This window comes from Bos indicus, chromosome 3 (genome assembly GCF_029378745.1).
Source record: "Bos indicus isolate NIAB-ARS_2022 breed Sahiwal x Tharparkar chromosome 3, NIAB-ARS_B.indTharparkar_mat_pri_1.0, whole genome shotgun sequence".
NCBI classification, from domain to species: domain Eukaryota; kingdom Metazoa; phylum Chordata; class Mammalia; order Artiodactyla; family Bovidae; genus Bos; species Bos indicus.
The window spans coordinates 66,035,347-66,060,195 of record NC_091762.1 but is presented as its reverse complement, the minus strand read 5'-3'; the positions used below and the strand labels follow the sequence as shown (position 1 = coordinate 66,060,195).

The 24,849-nt window shown below is 36.0% G+C and overlaps 1 protein-coding gene across 6 annotated transcripts in view; it reads right to left on the bottom strand.

Moving 5' to 3' along the window:
* The window catches only part of ADGRL4 (adhesion G protein-coupled receptor L4), a 141,136-nt gene that overhangs the window by 25,572 nt on the left and 90,715 nt on the right, over nucleotides 1–24,849 (bottom strand). For all 6 annotated transcript variants that reach the window (XM_070786251.1, XM_070786250.1, XM_070786253.1 and 3 more), the window contains 6 exons: nucleotides 23,872–23,988; nucleotides 20,089–20,291; nucleotides 13,262–13,435; nucleotides 11,815–12,018; nucleotides 8,876–9,096; nucleotides 8,680–8,746 (listed from right to left, as the gene is read on the bottom strand). In XM_070786251.1, coding sequence (XP_070642352.1) covers nucleotides 8,680–8,746; nucleotides 8,876–9,096; nucleotides 11,815–12,018; nucleotides 13,262–13,435; nucleotides 20,089–20,291; nucleotides 23,872–23,988 — 986 coding nt within the window. The remainder of the gene's footprint in view (nucleotides 1–8,679; nucleotides 8,747–8,875; nucleotides 9,097–11,814; nucleotides 12,019–13,261; nucleotides 13,436–20,088; nucleotides 20,292–23,871; nucleotides 23,989–24,849) is intronic.

The window sequence follows — 24,849 nt, the reverse complement described above, 5'->3', positions numbered from 1 at the left end:
ATAACAGTTTCAGGTGTACAACACAGCAATTTGATAATTTTGTATCTTAAGTACCATACAGAGTTATTGTAATATAATTGACTATATTCCTGTGTTGCACATTTTACTTCTAAGAAGCATGTCCTAACAAATTTATGTAATGGATATATGTAATTGTATTGAAATAGCCATTCTCTTACATGAACAAGTGTTCAATAAGGAAGTTAAATAAAAGAGGATACTCATAATATGCAATGATAAAAAATGGTAGAATTGTATATTCTAACAAGGAACAATGAATACGATATATTACAGGTTATATGAATTTATAATTTATATATTTATAATCATATTTATAATCAAATTCATTGCTTACATTTATACATATGTATGGGAATACCAGACCACCTGATCTGCCTCTTGAGAAATTTGTATGCAGATCAGGAAGCAACAGTTAGAACTGGACATGGAACAACAGACTGGTTCCAAATAGGAAAAGGAGTTCGTTAAGGCTGTGTATTGTCACCCTGTGTATTTAACTTATATGCAGAGTACATCATGAGAAACACTGGACTGGAAGAAACACAAGCTGGAATCAAGATTGCTGGGAGAAATATCAATAACCTCAGATATGCAGATGAAACCACCCTTATGGCAGAAAGTGAAGAGGAACTAAAAAGCCTCTTGATGAAGGTGAAAGTGGAGAGTGAAAAAGTGGGCTTAAAGCTCAACATTCAGAAAACAAAGATCATGGCATCCGGTCCCATCACTTCATGGGAAATAGATGGGGAAACAGTGGAAACAGTGGCAGACTTTATTTTTCTGGGCTCCAAAATCACTGCAGATGGTGACTGCAGCCATGAAATTAAAAGACACTTACTCCTTGGAAGGAAAGTTATGACCAACCTAGATAGCATATTCAAAAGCAGAGACATTACTTTGCCAACAAAGGTTCGTCTAGTCAAGGCTATGGTTTTTCCTGTGGTCATGTATGGATGTGAGAGTTGGACTGTGAAGAAGGCTGAGCGCCAAAGAATTGATGCTTTTGAACTGTGGTGTTGAAGAAGACTCTTGACAGTCCCTTGGACTGCAAGGAGATCCAACCAGTCCATTCTAAAAGAGATCAGCCCTGGGTGTTCCTTAGAAGGAATGATGCTAAAGCTGAAACTCCAGTACTTTGGCCACCTCATGCAAAGAACTGACTCATTGGAAAAGACTCTGGTGCTGGGAGGGATTGGGGGCAAGAGGAGAAGGGGATGACAGAGGATGAGATGGCTGGATGGCATCACTGACTCGATGGACGTGACTCTCAGTGAACTCCGGGACTTGGTGATGGACAGGGAGGCCTGGCGTGCTGCAATTCATGGGGTCGCAAAGAGTTGGACACGACTGAGTGACTGATCTGATCTGATGTGCACATATATGTGTATATATATATTTATGTGTGCATGTACGCATAGCAAAAGTCAGGGAGGATACAAAGTAAATATTAAGAAAAAGAGTCAGTCATGGAGCATGTTTTGAAATGTTCACTTTTTACTTTAGAAAGTTTAATATTTACATTTCTTTCAAGTGTGGGAGATTTGTGAAATTTTTAAAAATGCAATAAGAATATATCACATAATAATAAGTACACATAGAGATGATCTGTTTGTAAGGGCTATGTGAGGAATTCATTTTTGAGTAGGTTTTAATTAGTATTTCCTGGTGAAAGGGAATTAAAAGACAATTTGGAACAATTAGAGGAGACCTCCACAAAAAACTGAGTGGAACTCTGGGCAACCTAAAGAGAAATGGGTAAAGTAGCAATGTAAAAACACTCAGTTATAAGAGTTGTGATTTAAATTCAAATGAAAGCTCTCATTTTTTTAAAAAAGAAAATGCCTTAATTGGACACAGCTTAATTAGCATTTGCCTCAATCAAGCAAATTAAATTCTTTTATACTGAATATAGGAAACTTCAATTTCTACTTAAAAGTTAAATTATTTTTTACAAACTTTTTTTATATTTGTGTACTTGAATCTAATCATTTGCACAGTTTTAGTTAAAAGAATTCAGCATGAGAGATTAAAAATACTGAAGAAAGAAAATAAATTATGAAATTATCTTCAGTTTGCAGCTTGCTTTACAAAGATTTAGAAATCTCTTTCTTGTACAGCTCAGTCTTTCAAAAGCATGGCTAGGCCTTTTCATGTCTAGTTATAACCTTAACATTGTAAAGGTAGCAATTCATAGATAGAATCATGGGGTCAGCAGTTCATACTTCAGAATTCTAAGAGATCCTTAATAATAATGAGTCAACACCTGAGGAATTACATTCATTTGATCAATGCAGAAATGTTGCTGCTCAAATACCTAAGTAGTTAAAAAACAATATATCAAGGAGTAGAAAAATCCACCAGCACCGGAACTATACCTATTTACATATTGTCTTAAAGGTATTATTATTATAACCCCAAACCAGACATGCCCCAGGGCTCCATTCATAAAAATAAGCAAATATCACTTACTGGGAACTAGTTCTTAGTCTTCAGAAGAAATAAAAGCATTCCATGTAAGAATTAAAGTCATTGTCAATTGTTCTATTAAAATGTTGTTTACAAGTGCAAGTCTTCCCAGATTTGTTCAGAGAAAGCTGTGAAAGCAATCTTATCTCCCATTTAAAGGCACGCACAGCAAAGTCACCACAAATTTTCTATTTAAATTTGAAGACTTCCTTGTATTTTATCTTTATTCTGGAAAAAATATACTATTTATCCTATTAAATTTCTACTGCTTTTCTTTAAGATATTTCACATTTTATTTCATTTCAGTTATGTTTTCCAGTAGAGTGTACTAAAGAATTTTAACCAAGTCCATATAACAAATACATTTATTACAATATAACACCTTGCTATAGTCAAACAAATGATGTCATATCTTCACCACTATTTAAAAATTAGTGGTGAATTACGCTTATCTATGGGCTTCCCTGATGGCTCAGACAGTATAGAATTTGCCTGAAATGCAGGAAAGCTGAGTTCGATCTCCGGGTCAGGAAGATCCCTTGGAGAAGGGCATGGCAACCCACTTCAGTATTCTTGCCTGGAGAATTCCATGGACAGAGGAGCCTGGTGGGCTATAGTCCATGAGGTTGCAAAGAGTCAGACACAACACTTTCACTTTCACATGCTTATGTATATGTATACACACACACACTATATTGGCCAAACATACATTCTGTGGCATACAGATTTTTGTTGTGCAAATGATGGTTTTAAAATCAGAGTTTTAATTTAATTTTTAATACAAAAGGTAAAGCTAAGAAAGCCAAGATTGTCCTCCAAATTATTGTGTGTTTTACTGTTTTAATTTTTAAAGAACAGATTTTTTTTTTCTAAAAAATTGTTTGGTATTTACTGTATCTTTTGTGTTGGACTGGCCATCATTATCTTCATTTTACGTGTTAGGAATCCAGAACACACGTCTTAAGAAAGATTTCTTAAGAAAGCTCACAGGGTGCTTCTTCCTGCCTCTTTTATTATCATGGTCTTCATTTATGAATCAACTAAAATAGATAATTATTAAGGACTCCTACCTTCTGTGTTCTGGAGTAACCAAAGAGAGGGCTGATAGTTTTACAGTGTAGAGTCCAATCATGCACAGAATGTATTGTGAATGTTGCTCTGTAGAGAATTCATTTGCAACTCATTGGGCTGTGGTCCCTAAGGTCAGGCAACCAGTGGCACTGATTATTGAACAAGTTATGGTTAGTGAACCAAGAGACTCACAGCTCTTTGTTTGGGTGTTTGTACATTGGAGATAAGAAGTGTAATGCACAGAGAAAGTTACCATGTGAAACCAAACAAAGCATTAAAAGTACTCTTCAGGGTTTGAGTCAAAGTTCTGTGGGATCATGTTGAAGAAAGGATCAAACTGATTTCAGGCATCACAAGGTGGTAGGATTATTGACTGAAAAGAATCAAGGAAATAGCCAAGGAACAGTAAATATTCTAAAGAGGATAATGTTTTTATAAGAGTTGTTTAGTGGAGACATGCAGTGTGAAAAAGGACTGAAAATAGACAGGGCTCAGCTAAACTACTGATAACTTTATATACCAGTCTATGGTATTTGAAACATGTGGTGGTGGTTTAGTTGCTAAAGTCGTGTCCAACTCTTTTGCAACCCATGGACTGCAGCCCACCAGGCTCCTCTGTCCATTGAATTTCTCAAGCAAGAATACTGCAGTGGGTTGCCACTTCCTTCTCCAGCAGATCTTTCCAACCCAGGGATCAAACTCATGTCTCCTGCATTGCTGGCAGATTCTTTACTGCTGAGCCACAGGGAAGCCCTATTTGAACTATGCTGCTGCTGCTGCTGCTAAGTCGCTTCAGTGTGTCTGACTCTGTGTGACCCCATAGACAGCAGCCCACTAGGCTCCGAACTATAGGTCAAGGGAAACTATCGGGACTGAGATGAAGAAAGTAGGGCATGGATTCAAATTTATGAACTTGAGTTCCTGCTTTATGTACTTTGTGGCTATTTGGCCAATTGTGTAACCACTCAATACTTCAATCTTTCCAACTTGAAAATAAAATACATCACACACATACATTTTTGAGTTGTTAAAGGATTAGATTAAATACACTAACACACTTATTGCCAGGAATAAATGAGCTTAATATTAATGTTCTTATTTTTCTTATTAATAGTTCCCACTATGTGAGCTGAGTTTGGGCCAGTTGATTATGAATAGATTAAAATGAAATGGGAAAGAATGGCATCAGAATGTCAGATTAGAAGGCAACTGCACAAGTGGCAAGTTAAAATTAATCCAGAACTAGTTTCAAGTTGTAGCCTCATTTATTTGTAGTGTCTTGGGGCCAATCACTTAGCATTTTGAATCAAATTCTACTTTTCACTAACTATAAAATGGGACAATAACAATGTGGATGGATGATTTAAGGAGACTGAATACTGAAATATTACTTATCTTTTTAAAATTAGTAGCTGCTCAATAAATTGTAAATTTAAAATTCCTATTATTGTTATTAATACTATAATCTTAAGAGCAGCAGTGACTCAATAGGATAACAAATGTCTGATTATGAAAGTAGAGAAGAAATGGATAAATTCAAGGTGGGAAATTTGATAATTAATGACACAGACTTAAGAAGTGATGTATCTATGAAAATATGATTATTGAATATTTTCAGTAACATGGTAATTTTGTGATTTCTGGGATTCCTTATTTACAATAGCAACTTTTTTGTCTGTGTCCTTTGTTTTCCTTCAGAAGGAATCTGGCAAGCTTACAGGGTTGCTTAGGAGACACTTAAGTTCACACTAAGAATCCAATGTATGTAGAGTAGACTCTGTTTCTCACCCATCCACAAATGAGTTTCTCATCTCACTGGTGTGGTCCAGCCCATGTTGATGTCTTTCAGATCTCACCAGTTATCACTTATATTTAATTATATGTTATGCTTTGCATTTGTTTCAACTTGCTTTCTCCTCACTGATACTAGAGTGGACAGAGCATAATTCTTATATTTCTTTTGTTTTCCCATCATGCCCAGATCACTCACTTAAGATAGTGAACTTAATAATATGGCTTGGCATCCTTTCCTACCAGAATATCCCCTAACAAAGGATGATAATTTTCAATTCAGTAATTCTGTGTAGATGACTGTTAGAGTGGCATGGATGGTTCTAGGATGTGTTCCTCCATTCCTAAAGCTCAGCTCCTCTGCTGCATGGGGCTAGAAGGGTTTGATCAGCTCTTGGTGATGGAGAGAGCTTCATGACATCACTCTGGTTTAGTCTGGTTCTTATTACTGTTGGTAGTCTTGATGTGCTTCCCCTGTGGCTCAGGGATAAAGAATCTGTCTGCTAATGCAGGAGACATGGGTTCAATCCCTGGGTCAGGAAGATCCTCTGGAGGAGGAAATGGCAATCCACTCCAGTATTCTTGCCTGGGAAATACCATGGACAGAGGAGCCTGAGGGGCTACAGTCCATGGAGTCGCAGAAGAATTGGACATGACTTAGCGATTCAACACCAACAATCTTTGTTCATGTGTTGGCCTCCACTTAGATGGTAAGTTCGATCTTAGTGTTTATAGTATTTTATTTCATCTTAACCCCTTCTATTTCAGAGAGCGCTAGCCATGCTACCATTCAACATTCCTGTCCTCAACCTATTCTCTTGTTGTGTGTAACTTCACTTGACCTGACAACATTCTGTGCATCCCTACAACTTTCCCTCGTCTAAATTTTCTGTACCTACAAGATAGCTGAAACCTTTGTGTGCTACCCCCATCAATTTATTTCCAAGCACACTCTATAATAATCCTTTTCCTCCCTGCTGTCAAGGGAATGGACAATAAGCATGCAATCTGCAGGGAACTAAAAGCAACTCTATGTTCTATGTTCACCCTTGACCCAAAGTCAGGGGAATATGTCAAGGTGTCATAAAAACTGTTCATACTCTACTCTTGTATATCAAGGAGACATTAAAATTCCCCTGGCATTCAACCTTGGATCAGGATGAGAGTTTTTACTATTTTACCATTTCCAATTCCATTGTCTACAGACATTTTACAGTACTCCTCTACAACTCGTCTTCAAGGAGAACTGGGGGGAGCACTTATTTTTTTCCACTGGTAAGGTAAGGAAAATCTTTACACAAAGAACAATGTACTCCCTTACAGGCCAAGGACTCCTAATTCCAAGTCATGACTCTCTCGCCCCCACCACTCCTCAAATCTCCTTACTGGGTTATAGCTGGTCCTACTGTCTCTTTGTAAGACCCCTGGAAAGTGTCAGGTCCAAATTATTGGGGCTCTTTTTAAAATATCTGGTGCTCAAAATTTCTTTTACTCATTGAACTCAATACTATTCTGGGACAACTCAATACTATTCAGGAAAAGTTTTACTTAATGTATCATACTGCTTAATAATAATATGCCAGCATTAACACAGAAAGTGAGCTGCTGCTGCTAAGTCAGTTAATAATATGCCAGAATTAGCACAGAAAGTGAGATAACTAGAGTAAAGGAATTCACTTTCATTCAATAATTATTTAAAGAATTTCTTCTGTTTTAAATATTTATAAAAGATAAACGGTATTCAGTTTTAGAGTAAAACTAAGGGGCCTGTATGACCCTCTAGTTAAATGGAATGATTAATATACAGAAACTGTATGGAAGACACATTGGTTCATTGATTTCAGACTAGGACAGTGTGACCCTGTTCATTTAGGTTTCTAGGAAAGTTTACAGGACTCATTTTTGGATATCCTTTCTAAAGTCCATCTATCTTACCATAAGAGAATCCAGTTATCTCTCCCGTTATAGCAGCAAGAGTAAAAAAATAATTTCAGGGAACACTTTCCATTTCTTACTTTAGAGAAGCATGTTTGTTATTTTTTCCTGTTTTCAGATAATTCCTAGCTCATACGTTCCTCTAAACTCTAAGGATCACTGATCCACAGAACTTTCACTTGTACAAAACAGTATCAGAGGTGGTCCACTCTGTAGAGAAGGAATAAGTACAATAACAATATATAGATAGGACCTATACACAGAATGCCCATATCAGGGAAACACATGAAAATTCATGGATGGGACATATTCAACCTATATTCTCACATAGTTGAAAATTTTTCAATTCTAAATTAACTCTGAAGCTGTTTTAGCTGAAATCTTGCAAGTGTTTTCTTTTTCTATTGCTAGCCTCATTGTCAGAATTATAAACAATTTTTCTGCAATCTTTAGGAAATATAGTCTCTAAATGCACTTTCACTCATGCCATTAAACAATAAACCTTGATAAAAATCCTCTGCTTTGCATTTCAAGTCTTTTTCCATTTAGCAGCTTCCTCACAACCATAAAAGCACATGGGGAAAGACTGAGAGGAAAAAAATTCAAAAAGATATCTAACTTATGGTCAAAACATATGGGACAAAGTTGTCCAAAATATTGTCACAACTCCTCCATTAACAATTCATTCTATTGTAGAGCAGTCAGACCTCCCAGATTCCCTGACAGACTATTATATTCAGAATGGCTTTGAAAACTTACGGCACTTAGACATGCTCTGGAGACATATAAAAATGTCTTTATTTAGAATGGAACATATAACAGCTGCCAAATTTGTAGGTTTGAAACCACTTCCAATAAGAATTAAAAGGCCCTCTTCCCAACTGAAATAGGGCTATCAATATATGACTTGTCTGCTCATGGGAAATAGTGGGTTCTTGTCTCTGATGTTGCAATTTAGTTTGAAATCACTTTCCTGATGACAGGGTACATAAGGATGATAAAACTATAAAGATGACAGTCTAATCTTCAAAGATCACTGATCATTGATAAAAGATTAAATAACGTAAACATCTGAAATGCCAGATTATCAGCTGGTTGGCACACTCTCAGTACTGAAGTATGCTGAGATACTACTGATAAGTGAAAAATGCTTTTCTTACAAGTAATGCAAAAATACATCCTCCCAAGAGGTGCAAGTGAACTGTAATAGCTTTGAGTTTAAGATGTATATTTTTTCTTATTAGTGAAGCAATGTTTATAGTGTTAATAAATGATTTATAGTAAAGTGCGCAAAATAAATTTTCCTCTCAAAGTGAAGACTGATTGCTGAGAATTTTAAGCACTTTTAAATCAACACTTTTCCGAATTCTAACCGCAATTTTAAAATATACTTACAAGAATGATTAGACAGGCTGGTCCTATAAAACTCCAGATAAAGTTGTTTTCTGTGCTAAGCCAACATCTGAAAAGTAAATAATAGATAAAATCTATACTTATGTTTGTATGTACTTCGACAAAGCAAGAGTTTCAGTGATATACACAGCTTATTCAGAATTGCATATCAAATATTTATGAGAACATCTTAACTTACACTTTGGTGGTGCCATAATATCTGTATCCTAATGATGCTGAAAATCCAACTACCACAGCTGGGCTGAGATAGCCAAAAATATAAAAATTCTTGTGCAAAAATCCTTTGTTATAGATGACTCCTACAACAATGAGATAGAGGTGGATGCCTTCAATGCACATCCATGCAAAGGCAGCTAAAAAGAAGTAGTGCAGCAGCCCAGCAACGATGGAACAGAAGAGCTAGACAACAAAGAAAGAATAAAACCATAAGCAATGCTTATTTTAACATTATTGTAACATAAAATATTGACTTTCTCTATAAATTATACTATTTTATATAATGCTTGATCACAGTAAAATATCCTTGTCAGATGTCAAGCTTTTTAATTGTAGCACTTCCACCTGATTTAAAAGAACTGTGCTTCACCGAAGTGCAACACTCATCAGTCCTGTAATAGAATTAAGTTGCTAGTCTTGTCTAGAGATTTATACTTTTTATACACTTATGTGATAAACTGTGGATTGGTCACATGCAACCATGATTATCTCAGTGACTATGCTGTGATTTGAGCTGATTTCTGTTTTGGAGATATCTTTATTTTAATTGTGCTCAAAGAATGAAAATAAATAAGAGAGGGTACTGAATTAATAAAACAAATGAATAAATGATGATATATTTTACAAAAATACCCATTATATATTCACTTTAAGTTACAAGATTAACAGGTACATTTGAGATGGATTTCAGTAAAATGTTATCTATTAGTACTGACTTCATACTTAGAACTATAGTTAGAAATGAAGAAATAACAAATGAAGCAGTTATACATTTCTGTATTAACAGAACTAACACAATTGGGCTTCCCTGGTGGCTCTGATGGTAAAGAATCTGCCCATAATGTGGAAGACCCGGGTTTGATGCCTGGGTCAGGAAGATCCCTTGGAGAAGTAAATGGCAACCCACTCCAGTATTCTTGCCTGGAGTATTCCATGAACAGAGGAGCCTGGTGGGCTACAGTTTATGGGGTCACAAAGAGTCTCACATGACTGAGTGACTAACACACACACACACAACACAATTACTGGTGAGATAACATAATAATATTTAAATACTTACTACACTTAATAGAGTATAAGTCAACCATAAAGAGATTACCTACTAAAATATATTTTAGAGCACTATATAAGGTTGGAGGTGATGATTAAAATCTGGGAACCACTTTAGTGAAGAAGTGAAATTTGAAATACGGCTTGAAAATGGGGAGAATTTGACAGGTGAAACATAGAATTGAAAAGAAAGACTGAAAAAAATAGTTTTGTGATGAGGATAATGATGGGATGAAGACAGGGGAATTATGCATTGGAGGATAGTGGGGATACACAAAAATGAATGATGTTATAAATACCATTGAAAAACAAACAAAAACAGAATGGAGTTTACAATTTAGCATATATTATATTAAATAGGTGCTTTGTGGCATCTACTTCAGAAGAGAACATTGATAACTGATGGTTACCTCCACTACTTGGAAGATCACTAAAAAGAATGGAAATATGGAGGCAACTGAAGGTTCTGTGGTCATGTTGATGTATTTCTCTGGTCTCCAGCTGCAGAGTGGGCTGCAGCAGCTGCATAGGAAAGCCACTGATGTGCCCGGGATTTCTGATGGCTGTTGTTGTTATTCACTCGCTAAGTCATGTCAGACTTGGTGAGACCCCCAAGGACTGCAGCATGTCAGGCTTCCCTTTCCTTTATTATCTCCCAGAGTTTGCTCAAATCCATATCCATTGAGTTGGTGATGCCATCCAAGCATCTCATCCTCTGCTGCCCCCTTCTCTTTTTGCCTTCAATCTTTCCCAGCATCAGAGTCTCTTACAATGAGTTGGCTCTTCCCATCAGGTGGCCCAAGTATTGGGGCTTCACCTTCTGCATCGGTCCTTTCAATGAATATTCAGGGTTGATTTCCTTTAGGACTGACCGCTGATAGCCATTAACTGAGCACAGCAAGACATTACTCTTCTTGAGAGACTTGCCATGTGACTTTGGTTGAGGGTCTTCTGAAAGGACTACTTCACAGGCAAGCTGAGCTTTCCTCAACTGCCCTGCTTTCTAAAGTGTTTCTGTGCATGGCAAATCACTTCAGTTGTGTCCAACTATTTGCGACCTCATGGACTGTAATCCATCAGATTCCTCTGTGAGGGATTCTCCAGGCAAGAATACTGGAGTGGGTTTCCACACCATCTCCTCCAGGGGATCTTTCCGACCCAGGGATGGACCTTGCATCTCTCACATCTCCTGCATTGTCAGGTGGGTTCTTTACCACTGGCAAGCCCAAGGTGCTTCTACTTCTACCACTAGTCCTTTCTTCCTTCTTTCCTTCTTCACTCAGGCTCAGACCTGCATCTCGGCCTGATGGCTCTCCATGTCTTTATCTTCCCATCTGCTCTCAGAGTCATTTCACCTAATAAAGTTGTTGCTTGTTTTATCTCACTTTAGGTCAGTCTAAATCAATATGGGAGAAATTTGACAAGGCTCTAGATCATTAATGGTGGAAAATGGTTATTATAAAAGTGCAGATACTAGGCTGAGCTAATTTATCAAATTTCAACCTATGAATTCTAACCTCTTTTGTGTTCTGTCCCTGTCATACGATAAACATTTGTTTTCTAGTATCTTTCTCCCCTCTACTTTTGTTTAATGGCCATGTAGAGACAAACCAAACCAAAACAAAACAAGGTTATTTCTTTTTACAGTTCATCATGAGGGCCACTGTGGTTAATGGAACTAATCATCAAGTTGCTAATATATGTTAGCATTTCAAACTTAGAAAAGCTTTAAGAACAAAGTATATAGTGTGTTTGCTCCACCAAGCCCTTAATTCCAAGTCATGTTTCTATTACATATATATTTAGGAAAGTAAAAATTTAGAAAGCAGAGAGTAAGAGAGATCTACATACCTTATTGGTATTTGTATTTATCCCAACAAGAAAAACAAGTTCAGCAAGGAACAGGCTACAGCAGAGATTTTTGTGAATTGTTGTCCTCGTGCTTTGAATTTCACTGAAGAACCAGAAGGTAAAAATGCATAGGGCAAGGCAAATCAGTGAAATAATTATTCCTAGCTGAGTGATCCTTGTAAGAATATTATAATCTTTAATACCCTAAGGGAAAATAATAATACAGCTGTTAAGAGACTTAACTCAGTAGCTTGTCAAAGGAACTGCAACATATAATGAACTTTCTTTTTCGGTGAAACATTAATCGAACTGTTCCTAAAATGTAAAAATACAAATGTGCATTTAGATGAGAAAACTCTGTACTTCTGAATATGCTTAATATTCACAGAAATCTGATATAAATCACATAGCACTTTAACAGTTCTATAATTAGTGATTTTTTTTCTAAGCATAGTGTATATTAGTATATGGTTTAACAATGTTATCACCATCAGTTTCTTGATATTAGCAAGGCAATTCATTATTGTAATGTGAAAATGGTTAATTAAAGCAGATTTATCAGTGACAAGAATAACTCTTATTTCTATGCAGTAATTCATTTAAACACATTAAATGAAGGTATCATAAATGCTGCATAAATAGAATAACAAAATAGTATAGGTGAGAGACTTTGAAATGGGAAAGTTTGGTTTCACTCTAACCAGATGGTTTTATATACATAACAGAGGCACCTTAGTTTATTTAACATTCAGAAAAAAATCACCTTTCATTCAGGAAAAAAAAAAAATTTTTATCACTGACATTACGGTTAGGCAGATTTATTTAGTCACAATAAGAATTTGATGAATTCTAAGTTTTGTATAGAAATGAGACTGCAATCTAAAGATTACAAAATAAAAAAATTATACAATGTAAAAGCAAGATATTATGATGTAAAATACATAATCTGAAGCTTTTTACTTTAGTGAGATTTTTCATGTCTAAAATTCTGTGGCATTCTACATTATTAAAAAACTGTATTTGTTACAGATATGCTAATAACACTTACTGACCAGGTATCAGAGATTTAAATGAATCTGTCATCAGTAAAAATAAACTTTCAATACAAAGGGAAAAGCCCTTAAAGTTCATGATCTTTTAAAATGTACAAATGGTTCCTAAAAGCAGCATTAAAAACTAAAGTCTGGATAGAAATCTGATATATAACCTACTAGCTATTATAGACTGGTAAGTCTTACACTAAAAACAATCAAGGATTTAAACTATATGTCATAGAATGCAGGTAAGAAAAGAGAGACTAAAAAAGGTAATGTTGAGATCATATCAATAAATTAATGCTATTTACATCCAAAGAACATATAATAATTAATTATTGTCTTGAACAACGTGAAAAACAAGAAAAAAAGCAAAGCCAGATTTAGAAATGTGAAGTGGGAAATTGCCTTACAATAGAAGAACCAGAAGACATCAAAATTGCAAAATGTGTCAGATGGTTACAGCGGCACGAGGTGTGGGTATCATTCGAGTGTGTCAGCTCACAGCCCTCTGAAGACCAGCTGCCATTCATGGTGTCAGGTAAGTAGTTCCAGAATGCACACTGACTCTTATATTTATCTGTGGTCTGAAAAAGAGACATTTCACTGATGAGAAAAGAGTCACACATATGATATCATTTCAGTTATATTTAAAATACTATTTTGCATAACAATATAATTAAAACCACGCCTAAAAGGTAAAGCATAAAATCAACACTAATAAGAGAGTGCTGCTGTTGTGTGAAAGAACTGAAGTTTTTCCTACGACCATGCTATATTTGATCACTTCTGTTTCATGTAGTTGTGAGAATTATTATCAACTGAGATCACGTAGGGGCTTCCCAGGGGGCTCAGTGATAAAGAATCTGCTTGCTAATGCAGGAAATGCAGGAGACCAGGGTTGAACTCCTGAGTCAGGAAGATCCCCGGGAGGAGGAAATGGCAACCTATTCCAGTGTTCTTGCCTGGAAAATTCGATGGACTGAGGAGCCCGAAGGGCTAGAGGCCATGGGGTGGCCAAGAGTCAGACACAACTGAGCACTATCATGTATCTTATCTAGAATGGGGCACGACATATCTTTATTATCTTCAACAAATATTTATTGAGTATGCACTAGCTGTTAGTCATTGATCCAGGTGCTAAAAATAAAACACTGAACAAAACAGAAAAAGTGTTTGTATTGCTGACTTTATATTCTAATGAGAAGATGAGAAATTATTAAAAACGCCAGGGAAATGAGAGCAGGATTAATCTTGAGGAGGCTTCTCACAGGAAAAGATGTTTAAGAAAATACTTCAATTAAGTGACACTGTGAGCCCTAAAGACTTGGGAACAGAGGGTTCTGACAGCTGGAATGGAAAACAGAAAAGCTCTGAAGTGAGACTCAACGAACGTTTTCCAGATATATCTAGAAGCCAATGCAGTTCCAGTAATGAATGAGGTAAAGTGTGGTGAGTGTAAGATCATAGATCACAGGGGCTGATCAAACAGATTACAGGATGATTGTTCAATACGTAGCAGAGTTCTCCTTATCATATATTAACTAATCACAATACAATACCTAATGCACTTTAAGTTTTAATAAGTTATTCATAGAATGCTATATATCTATGCTAGTTTATCTTTTAGAAATAAAACTATTTACAATTATACAACAATTTACAGTTAACCACGTGCTTTCTCACCCACTTTGTTTAATCTGATCCTCCAAAGAGCCTTGTGAAGAGGATATTGTATTAAGAGACTAAGATATGTCAAAACTGTATTTAAGACCTGGTGGCTCGGGGGTAAAGAATCCACCTGCCAAGCAGGAGATGTGGGTTCAATTTCTGAGTTTGGAAGATCCCCTGCAGAAGGAAAGGGCAACCTACTGCAGTATACTTGCCTGGGAAATCCCATGGACAGAGGAGCCTGGCAGACTATAGTCCATGGGGTTGCAAAAGAGTTGGACATGACTCAGTGACTAAACAACAATAACAAATCATTGATAAGTGGAGTAAAGCAGAATCAAACATAAATCTTCAGATTAAATATTTATTAAAGAAAATATTGCTGGTGGTTTAGTCACTATTCCGCATCCAAATCTTGCGATCCCATAGACTGAATCCCACCAGGCTCCTTTGTCCTTGGGATTCTCCAGGCAAGAACACTGGAGTGGGTGGCCATTCCTTTCTCCAGAGGATCTTCCTGACCCAGGGATCAAATCCAGGTCTCCCCATCACAGGCAGATTCTTTACTGAGTCAGTAGGGAAGCCCATATGTACACTACCATGCATAAAATTATATTGGCTTCTCTGGTGGCTCAATCAGTAAGGAATATGCCTGCAATGCAGGAGACCCAGGTTTGATCCCTGGGTCAGGAAGAACCCCTGGGGAAGGAAATGGCAACCCCTCAGTATTCTTGCCTGAGAAATCCCACAGAGGGAGGAGCCTGGCCAGCTACAGTCAGGGTCATGAGTTGGACACAATGTAGTGACTAAACCAAACTACCAACACATAGGCAAGGCAGAGAAACCAGAGATCAAATTGTCAACATCTGTTAGGTCACACAAAAAGCAAGAGAATTCCAGAAAAAACATCTACTTCTGATTCATTGACTAAAGTTTTGACTTTGTGGATCACAACAAACTGTTCAATTCAGTTCAGTTCAGTACACTTCAGTTGATCAGTCGTGTCTGACTCTTTGCAACCCCATGAACCGCAGCACGTCAGGCCTCCCTGTCCATCACCAACTCCCAGAGTCCACCCAAACCCATGTCCATTGAGTTGGTGATGCCATCCAACCATCTCATCCTCTGTTGTCCCTTTCTCCTCCTGCCGTCAATCTTTGCCAGCATCAGGGTCTTTTCAAATGAGTCAGCTCTTTGCATCAGGTGGCCAAAGTATTGGAGTTTCAGCTTCAACATCAGTCCTTCCAATGAATACCCAAGACTGATCTCCTTTAGGATGGACTGGTTGGATCTCCTTGCAGTCCAAGGGACTCTCAAGAGTCTTCTCCAACACCACAGTTCAAAAGCATCAATTCTTTGGCACTCAGCTTTCTTTATAGTCCAACTCTCACATCCATACATGACCACTGGAAAAACCATAGCCTTGACTAGATGGACCTTTGTTGGCAAAGTCATGTCTCTACTTTTTAATATGCTATCTAGGTTGGTCATAACTTTCCTTCCAAGGAGTAAGCATCTTTTAATTTCATGGCTGCAGTCACCATCTGCAGTGATTTTGGAGCCCAGAAAAATAAAGTCGGACACTGTTTCCACTGTTTCCCCATCTATTTCCCATGAAGTGATGGGACCGGATGCCATGATCTTAGTTTTCTGAATGCTGAGCTTTAAGCCAACTTTTTCACTCTCCTCTTTCACTTTCATCAAGAGGCTCTTTAGTTCTTCTTCACTTTCTGCCATAAGGGTGGTATCATCTGCATATCTGAGGTAATTGATATTTCTCCTGGCAATCTTGATTCTAGTTTGTGCTTCCTCCAGCCCAGCATTTCTCATGATATACTCTGCATATAAGTTAAATAAGCTGGGTGATAATATACAGCCTTGACGTACTCCTTTTCCTATTTGGAACCAGTCTGTTGTTCCATGTCCAGTTCTAACTGTTGCTTCCTGACCTGCATACAGATATCTCAGGAGGCAGATCAGGTGGTCTGGTATTTCCATCTCTTTCAGAATTTTCCACAGTTTATTGTGATCCGCACTGTCAAGGCTTTGGCATAGTCAATAAAGCAGAAATAGATGTTTTTCTGGAATTCTCTTGTTTTTTTGACGATCCAGCAGATATTGGCAATTTGATCTCTGGTTCCTCTGCCTTTTCTAAAACCAGCTTGAATGTTTGGAAGTTCACGGTTCACATATTGCTGAAGCCTGGCTTGGAGAATTTTAAGCATCACTTTATTAGCGTGTGAGATGAGTGCAACTGTGCGACAGTTTGAGCATTCTTTGGTATTGCCTTTCTTTGGAACTGGAATGAAAACTGACCCATTTCCAGTCCTGTGGCCACTGCTGAGTTTTCCAAATTTGCTGGCATATTCAGTGTAGTATTTTCACAACATCATCTTTCCGGATTTGAAATAGCTCAACTGGAATTCCATCACCTCCACTAGCTTTGTTCATAGTGATGCTTCCTAAGGCTGTGGAAAATTCTTAAAGTGGTGGGAATATCAGACCACCTTACTTGCCTCCTGCAAAACCTGTTTGCAGGTTAAGAAGCAACAGCTGGAATCAGACATGGAACAATAGACTGGTTCCAAATTGGGAATGGAGTATGTCAAAGCTCGTATACTGTCACTCTGCTTATTTAACTTATATGCAGAGTACATCATATGAAATGCCGGGCTGGACAAAGCACAAGCTGGAATTAAGATTTCTGGGAGAAATATCAATAACCTCCAATATGCAGAGGACACCACCCTTATGGCAGAAAATGAAGAAGAATTAAAGAGCCTCATGATGAAGGTGAAAGAGGAGAGTAAAAGAGCTGGCTTAAAACTCAACATTCAGAAAACTAAGATCAAGATATCTCGTCCCATCACTTCATGACAAATAGATGGGGAAACAATGGAAATAGTGAGAGATTTTGTTTTTTTTGGCTCCAAAATCACTGCAGATGTTTTTTGCAGCCATGAAATTAAAAGACGCTTGCCCCTTAGAAGAAAAGCTATGACCAACCTAGACAGCGTATTGAAAAGCAGAGACATTACTTTGCCGACAAAGCTATGGTTTTTCCAGTAGTCATGTATGGATGTGAGAGCTGGACTATAAAGAAAGCTCAGTGCCAAAGAATTGATGCTTTTGAACTGTGGTGTTGGAGAAGACTCTTGAGGGTCTCTTGGACAGCAAGGAGATCAAACCAGTCACTCCTAAAAGAAATAAACTCTGAATATTCATTGAAAGGACTGATACTGAAACTGAAGCTCCAGTACTTTGGCCACCTGATGTGAAGAACTGACCTATTAGAAAAGACCCTCACGCTGGGAAAGATTGAAGGCAGGCGAAGAAGGGGACGACAGAGGATGAGATGGCATCACCGACTCAATGGATATAAGTTTGAGCAAGCTCTGGGAGACAGTGAAGGACTGGGAAGCCTGTCATGATGCAGTCCATGGGGTTGCAAAGAGTCAGACATGACTGAGTAACTGAAGAATAACAACAAATATGTAAAACAGCTAGTGGGAAACTGCTGTACAGCACAGGGAGCTCAGCTGAAGGCTTTGGATGGCCTAGATGGGTAGGATGGGGGGTGGGGTGGAAGGGAGGTTCAAGAGGGAAGGAAATTTATACATATATAGCTGATTATCTTTATTATACAGAAGAAACTAATACAATATTGTAAAGCAATTACACCCCAATTAAAATAACATAGAAAAACCATGAGGCCACGTAAAAGAACAATGTATTTTTTTCTAGGATCAAAAGGTCATTTGCATTTAGTATCTGAAAATATCTAAACTTATTTTCCATTCTTAAAACATTTCACTCCTTCTTTTTCCCTCAGCAGAATGCCTATCAATGTTTAGGTCTGAGCTACTAGTTATTTGGATTTTCCATACACTTTAGTTTCTCTCTACATCAGGCATCTTTCTTTACAGTGACAAATCTGGATTGTATGTAAGCATATATAGTGATCCCTTGATAGCCACAGGTGATTGATTCCAGGACTCCTGTGCATCCTGAAAACCACAGATGCTTGAGTGACTTCCAGAAAATAGGGTTTGCATCTAATTTATGCACATCTTCTCAGATATTTTAAATCATCTCTAGATTACTTATAATATACAATAAAATGTAAATGCTATGTAAATAATTGATGGCCTGCAATAAATTCAAGTTTTGCTTTTTGGAACTTTCTGGAATTTTTTCCCCTCAAATATTTTCCATCTGTGTTTGGTTGAATTCATGGATGTGGAACCTGTGGATATGGAAGGTTGACTATATGTTCTTTGAGTCCCCTGTTTCTCATAAACATGCAAATACAATTTTCAATTTGCATGACAACCTTGCCCAGCTTCAAGGTTCTCTAAATGGAGCTTCTGAGGCACTTTAATCATGTACTGGGACTGAAATTCAATTGAAAGCCCAAGAAACCATCAACGGTATGCAGCAAACCATATGATTTCGTGTTTTCCCGTTCACTTTTAGGTCTATAGAAAACCTAAATGCTTGGTTATTTCTAATCATATTTTTTTCATTATATGGTTTTAATTATATATGGATTTGAAAAAAGATTTAGAATAACAATAAAAGAGTAAAGTGAAAAAAAAAAAGAGTAAAGTGGTCTCAGATACTTTCTTTAGGAAAAAACATTATAAACTTCTCTATGATTTCACTGTAATCAGCACCCAAATCCCTCCAAATATTGTTTTATATGACAATTATTAACCAAACATTTCCCTCATTACAAAAGTAATATTTGTCTCTTTGATATGTTTTTATAACTTATTCCTTGAAGGTACAGAGATTTCCAAAATGAAAAATGCACTTTTAAAACTAAAATGTAGTTTAATTTCAGAGATCAAATACCTAAAATTCTTTGGTATTCATTAGAAAGTATAAAAAGCACTGAAAGTACCAAGCTATTTATTTTTAGCTACACATTTTTTTGATTTAGCTCATTTTATTTGTTTTAATATTTTTGGCTGTGATGGATCTTCAGTGCTGTGTGGGCTTTCTCTACTTTCAGCAAGCAGGGGCTATGCTTTAGCTGCCTTGCGTGGGCTTCTCTTTGCAGTGGCTTCTCTAGTTGCAGAGCATGCGCTCTAGGATGTGGGCTTCAGTAGTTCGGAGCATGTGGGCTCAACAGTTGCGGTTCCTGGGCTCTAGAGCACAGCCTCAATAGTTGAGGTGCATGTGCTTAGGTGCTCTGTGGCATGCAGGGTCTTCCCAGACCAGGGATTGAACCCTTGTCTCCTGTATTGGCAGGCAAATTCCGAGCCACTGGGGAAGCCCCCAAAATATTTTATAGAAAAATTAGCTGAAATCACTTTACTCTTTGATTTTTTTTTTTAATTTTATTTTATTTTTAAACTTTACATAATTGTATTAGTTTTGCTAAATATCAAAATGAATCTGGTTTCTCTTCAGATCGTATAAATCTTTCGCCTTTTACTCTTTGATTTTGAATTTGTAGGTTTAAACTCAAGAATTCACATATAATTAAAGTGACACAACAAAAAAACTCATTTCTTTGAATGTTTCACAATAATAATCAATAGTCACTGGAATTTCAACTTACCTTTATGTGACTTAATGTAAATGTTACTTTTTCAAGTTCGTATAATGTGGGTGGGTTTGAGCTAATTGAGAGTGAAATTACTGAAGAGATGACTCTTCCCTCTTCTTCAGCTTTATCATAACTTTGAGGTTCCAATAAGTTGTCAGATGATGAAAACAGAGGACCAATGCTCTTATAATATAAAAATGCAACTGCAACACTGCCTGTCAATCAAATAAAGGCATTCAGAAAAATTCTTAAAATAAACATAGAAGAGGCAGTTATACACATTCCCAGATACTGAAATGTGGGTCTTATTATATCTATGCTCACATCATCAAACAATATTAAAACAGGTTCTCTGACCTCTATGACTCTGATCATGGATTGTAGCATCTCCTTGGCACAAACTATAGTTAGGAGAAATTCTGTCCTAGATAAATTTACATCTAAGTGCTGAGTAAGAACCAAGGTGTTAGGTATACTTACTTGAAAAATAAAATCTTGACTTACTACATTGCTGGACAAGTGCATGAATTAGAAAGATACTGGTAAAAAATTATTGTATAACAAAAAAGATTTATAGTGTTAAGAAAGTTTATAACTGAAGAGTTGTGAGATGCCACTGAGTTCAGCCTCATGCCCACTGAAATGTTTCCTATTTAAATTGATGACATACGCAGTCTCAGGGTAGGGAATTTATTGTCTTTCAAGGCAGCCATTTATCTGCACCCTCAGACTCCCCAGATGTAGCACAAAACCCAATACTAGAAATGCTACCAGATCAGTCCATACTATCTCATGACTATTTTTTCCTTAGCCTGGACTCTGCACCTACTTTACTGGATCTCAAATTGCCTCTGTTTTTGTAGAAGTTCATTATCACTGATATTAATTGTGTGAACAACTCAACATCAGCATCTATTGTCTTTTAAAATTCCCATCTTCACTTAGGTCATGTAACTTCTCTGCTGTATAGAATAATAGACAGTAAATTGAGGAATTTATATTCAGAATTTATTTATTTAGAATTAGAAGTTCTGGTTTTAGTCATTGCTTACACTTGTCTGTCCCTGGGTAAACGTGAACATTCTCATGTAAAACATCATGAGTGAATAGTGATACTCCCCCTGGCTATCTACTTGGATAAGGTGGAGACCATGTACTGTCACTATATGAGAGCTGTCTGTAAAATTTAAGATGCTATATTAAGATGATTATTGCTATACTTAATAACTGGAAACATTATATGCTTGCTTCGATGCTTGAACAACTTAGGAATAACTCTACCATATTCATTTGTTTCCTCAAATTTGTGACACCAGTAAATAATCTGAAAAGCACAAAATAATCACAATCATTAATACAAATGTAACAATGTCATCAAAAACAAAGGATTGTGATACAAAGCTGGAACTCTCCACATCACAATTTAATACATTTATTAGTAAATAGTATTCTTTGGATATCATTATGTGAGCTAGAAGTTGCAAAAATATATCAATATGCTTTCTATCTCAGTCTAGAAAGGTACCAAAGACACCGCTAAGAGTCTTGCTGACATTCAGATACGTTACATATTTTCCTAAACTGTCAGCTCAGAGAAATGTTAGTATACCATGTTTGATCTAGTGAAATTATGATGGCTCTAGGAGATTGGCAGCTAACCCAGCATTTGCTATGGACAGACCTGGGTCAGAAGCAGAACCTGGAAACCTCTTAGGTGAACCTGACTTAGTCCAGTTGATGAACAAATTCATACAAAAGCAACTTCTCAGAGGTTGTAGGAGGGGATGGTTCAAAATCAAATGAAGCAGCATAAAGATAACATGGATTTAAAACTATGAATCACTCCTATCTTTTTTAAAGGAAACTATTTTTTAACATCAATTTTGAGTAAAAGAAGATGCATACCACATGGAATGGTTCAAAATACCTTTTTAATTTTTTTCTGAATATAGTTTCAATATTTGTTCATTTTTATCATTTGGAACCTATTTTAAATTTCTCACTAATTCTAGGCCTGATCTGGCTTTTAATTTTCATATCAGTTCAGTATCTATTTTTGTAAACCAGTTCATTCATTAATGACAGACACCAAAATTCAGTACACAAAATATATTAAAAATCCATCTGTGCCTCCTGTATTTTCCTACTGATGACATTATGCAGCTTTTAACTAATACGTGTTTTCATTAACAGATTTTGTCAATAAACGAATAATTGCATGTAGACATCATTGAATGGGTTTGATCAGTTTGTTACACTTGTCCTTCTTTTAAAGATTCAACCTTGAGGAAAACAAATTTTCTTCTTCTGCATTCTTGAGAGCCAGTATTACTGTTCCTTTCAAATGTCAGAGTTTGCATGCATGATTATGAAATATAACAAACCTACTGTACACTCAGACAGGATCTCTTTGAGATATTAATTCCATGACAATTTTATCATCTGTCACTATGATAAGTATTTTCAATGTCTTTATTCTCAGTTTCTAAATCCTACTCAAGTTGTCTTTGAAAATACAACAGTTTAACACATTCTTTGGATTTGCTCCTAAATATTATGTGTGTGCTTGGTTAATTAGAATATGATATAATGGGGTAAGAACCATGGGTCCAATGGCAGTATGGCTTAGTTATTTTTTCTTTTTTATGGCCATCTGTTCCCTACTTTTGAATAAAAAATGACAAGAAAAAAATTGAGAGGATAATATCAATGGATTAGAAACACATTTCCCATTAGTGCTGTAAAAATTTTTTTAAAAAGATATTTTTTCTGAGAATGAAAGCACAAACTGCTTTTTAACAATAAAGACAATGTATTTTTTTAAATAAAATGATGTCTATAAAGTGACATATGTGTATTACATATATTTTCCATTTTATGTATGATCACCTATACTTGCTTTGAGAAAATATTATAATCATGCTTTCTTTAGGTAATATATTTTGACCTATATGAAAACAACAATATTTCTATTATCAGCAGGGTTGTTACTTTTTTTTTTTTTTCCTAAGTGCATTGCACTGAGGACAGATAAATGGTTAAATTAGAATAGCAGCTGCTAGCTTGTCTGTGGTTAGGTGACAAGGAAAACCTGTTCAGGGCTGGTTTCTATGTTAACTCCTTCCCTTCAAGTTTTAGTTCTGTATTATCTGTTACATATATAGAGATAAATCCATTAACTTCTCGTGCTTTAGTTTTATTGTCCATAAAATGAGGATGTTAGTTAGATAATTATAAAGTCATCTGCTAGTACTAGCACTCTTGGGTCACATTTCTTAAGAAACCCTGCCTTTAGTTTAGTTGAAGAGTTACTGTACAAAGACTAAGAAATGAACAGAAGAGAAATTCAAGCTTAAACAATAACTTTCTACCTTTTTTGAAAACTATTTCTATTTGTCTTCCTCACACAATCCCAAATTCAGGCTCACAATGGGGAATATGAAGGATTTCTGAAGAACTATTAAAAGGACTTTATTAAAATTATGGCATCCACTGACTGCTGCAAAATGAGGAATAAAATGACAGTTCCTTTGTATATTTCCACTGGGATCCTAACAGTGTTAGACAATTACAGATTTGGAGGGTCAAGGACAAGAAGAATCTAGATATGAGCTAAAATTCTCCCCAGGTATTTTTATCATAATAAAAATATCAAATACAAATATAGAATTTCTATGTATAAACATATTTTTCTATAGAAAACCACACATGTTATAAGCACATATGATACAAGCAAATCTATGGTATTTATTGCAAAACATTGAAATATTGTTTATAAGTTTGTCAAAGTCCTACCATTTGAATCATATGCAGTTTTTCTCTTTGGAAATATCTTTATATTATCTCCATCCATATTCATATGGGGATGAATATATTTTATGTGATGTGAATCAAAAAAGAAAGCTTTGAGAGCTGAAACAAAAATATGAAAATAATAAATTCTCTGACATTAGTTTAATTAATATATTTAGTTAGAAAGAACTTGATCCATCATTATCATATTTCAACTCTTAATTACATCAGGTAGAATGAATGTATTCTGAACATGATGTCTAGACATTATAATGTGTATTTAAAAATTTAATTCAAGTTTATAGTTTTTTTATTACACTACAGCATTCATCATTTAATTCTATCTCTATTAATAAAAGAAAATATGTACACAAAGAAGCTATAAATCATAATTACTAAAGCAGACAAGAAATTATAATGTACTAGAGGATTATATCTACAACATAATTTATTATATACAGAGTGACTGAATTAAATTCTTGAGTGATAATTTCCTTACCTGTGCATAGTCACCTTTTTCATGAACGGATACAGAAATTTGTGAGTCACAATGCTTGTTATCTTAATTTTGAGTAACTGGTGAGTCCTGATGACATAAAGATTTTTGTATATCTACTACTGTACAGCAGGATAGTATCCAGAAAATATAATAGAGGTGTATGCGATGATTATTTCAGAAAGTGTACCTTGTTGCCTCAGAGCAACTTTACAGGCAAGCTCAGTTTGATCCAGATTCTTAAAAGTGTCAAGCATGAGATTTCATAAAGCAGGAAATATTCTAATTTGTTATGTTAATTGCTTTATATTACTGAAAGGCAAATGATTCCTAATGAGAAATTAAAATATACTACATTCATGACAAAGATATATGCCCAACGGATTTCAATGTTAAAAATAAGAATCAGATTATTGCAGAAACAATAAAAATTATGCTTGTAAACTGGTGTTAGAAGTCAGGATGGCATTACCTTTAGGGGTCAG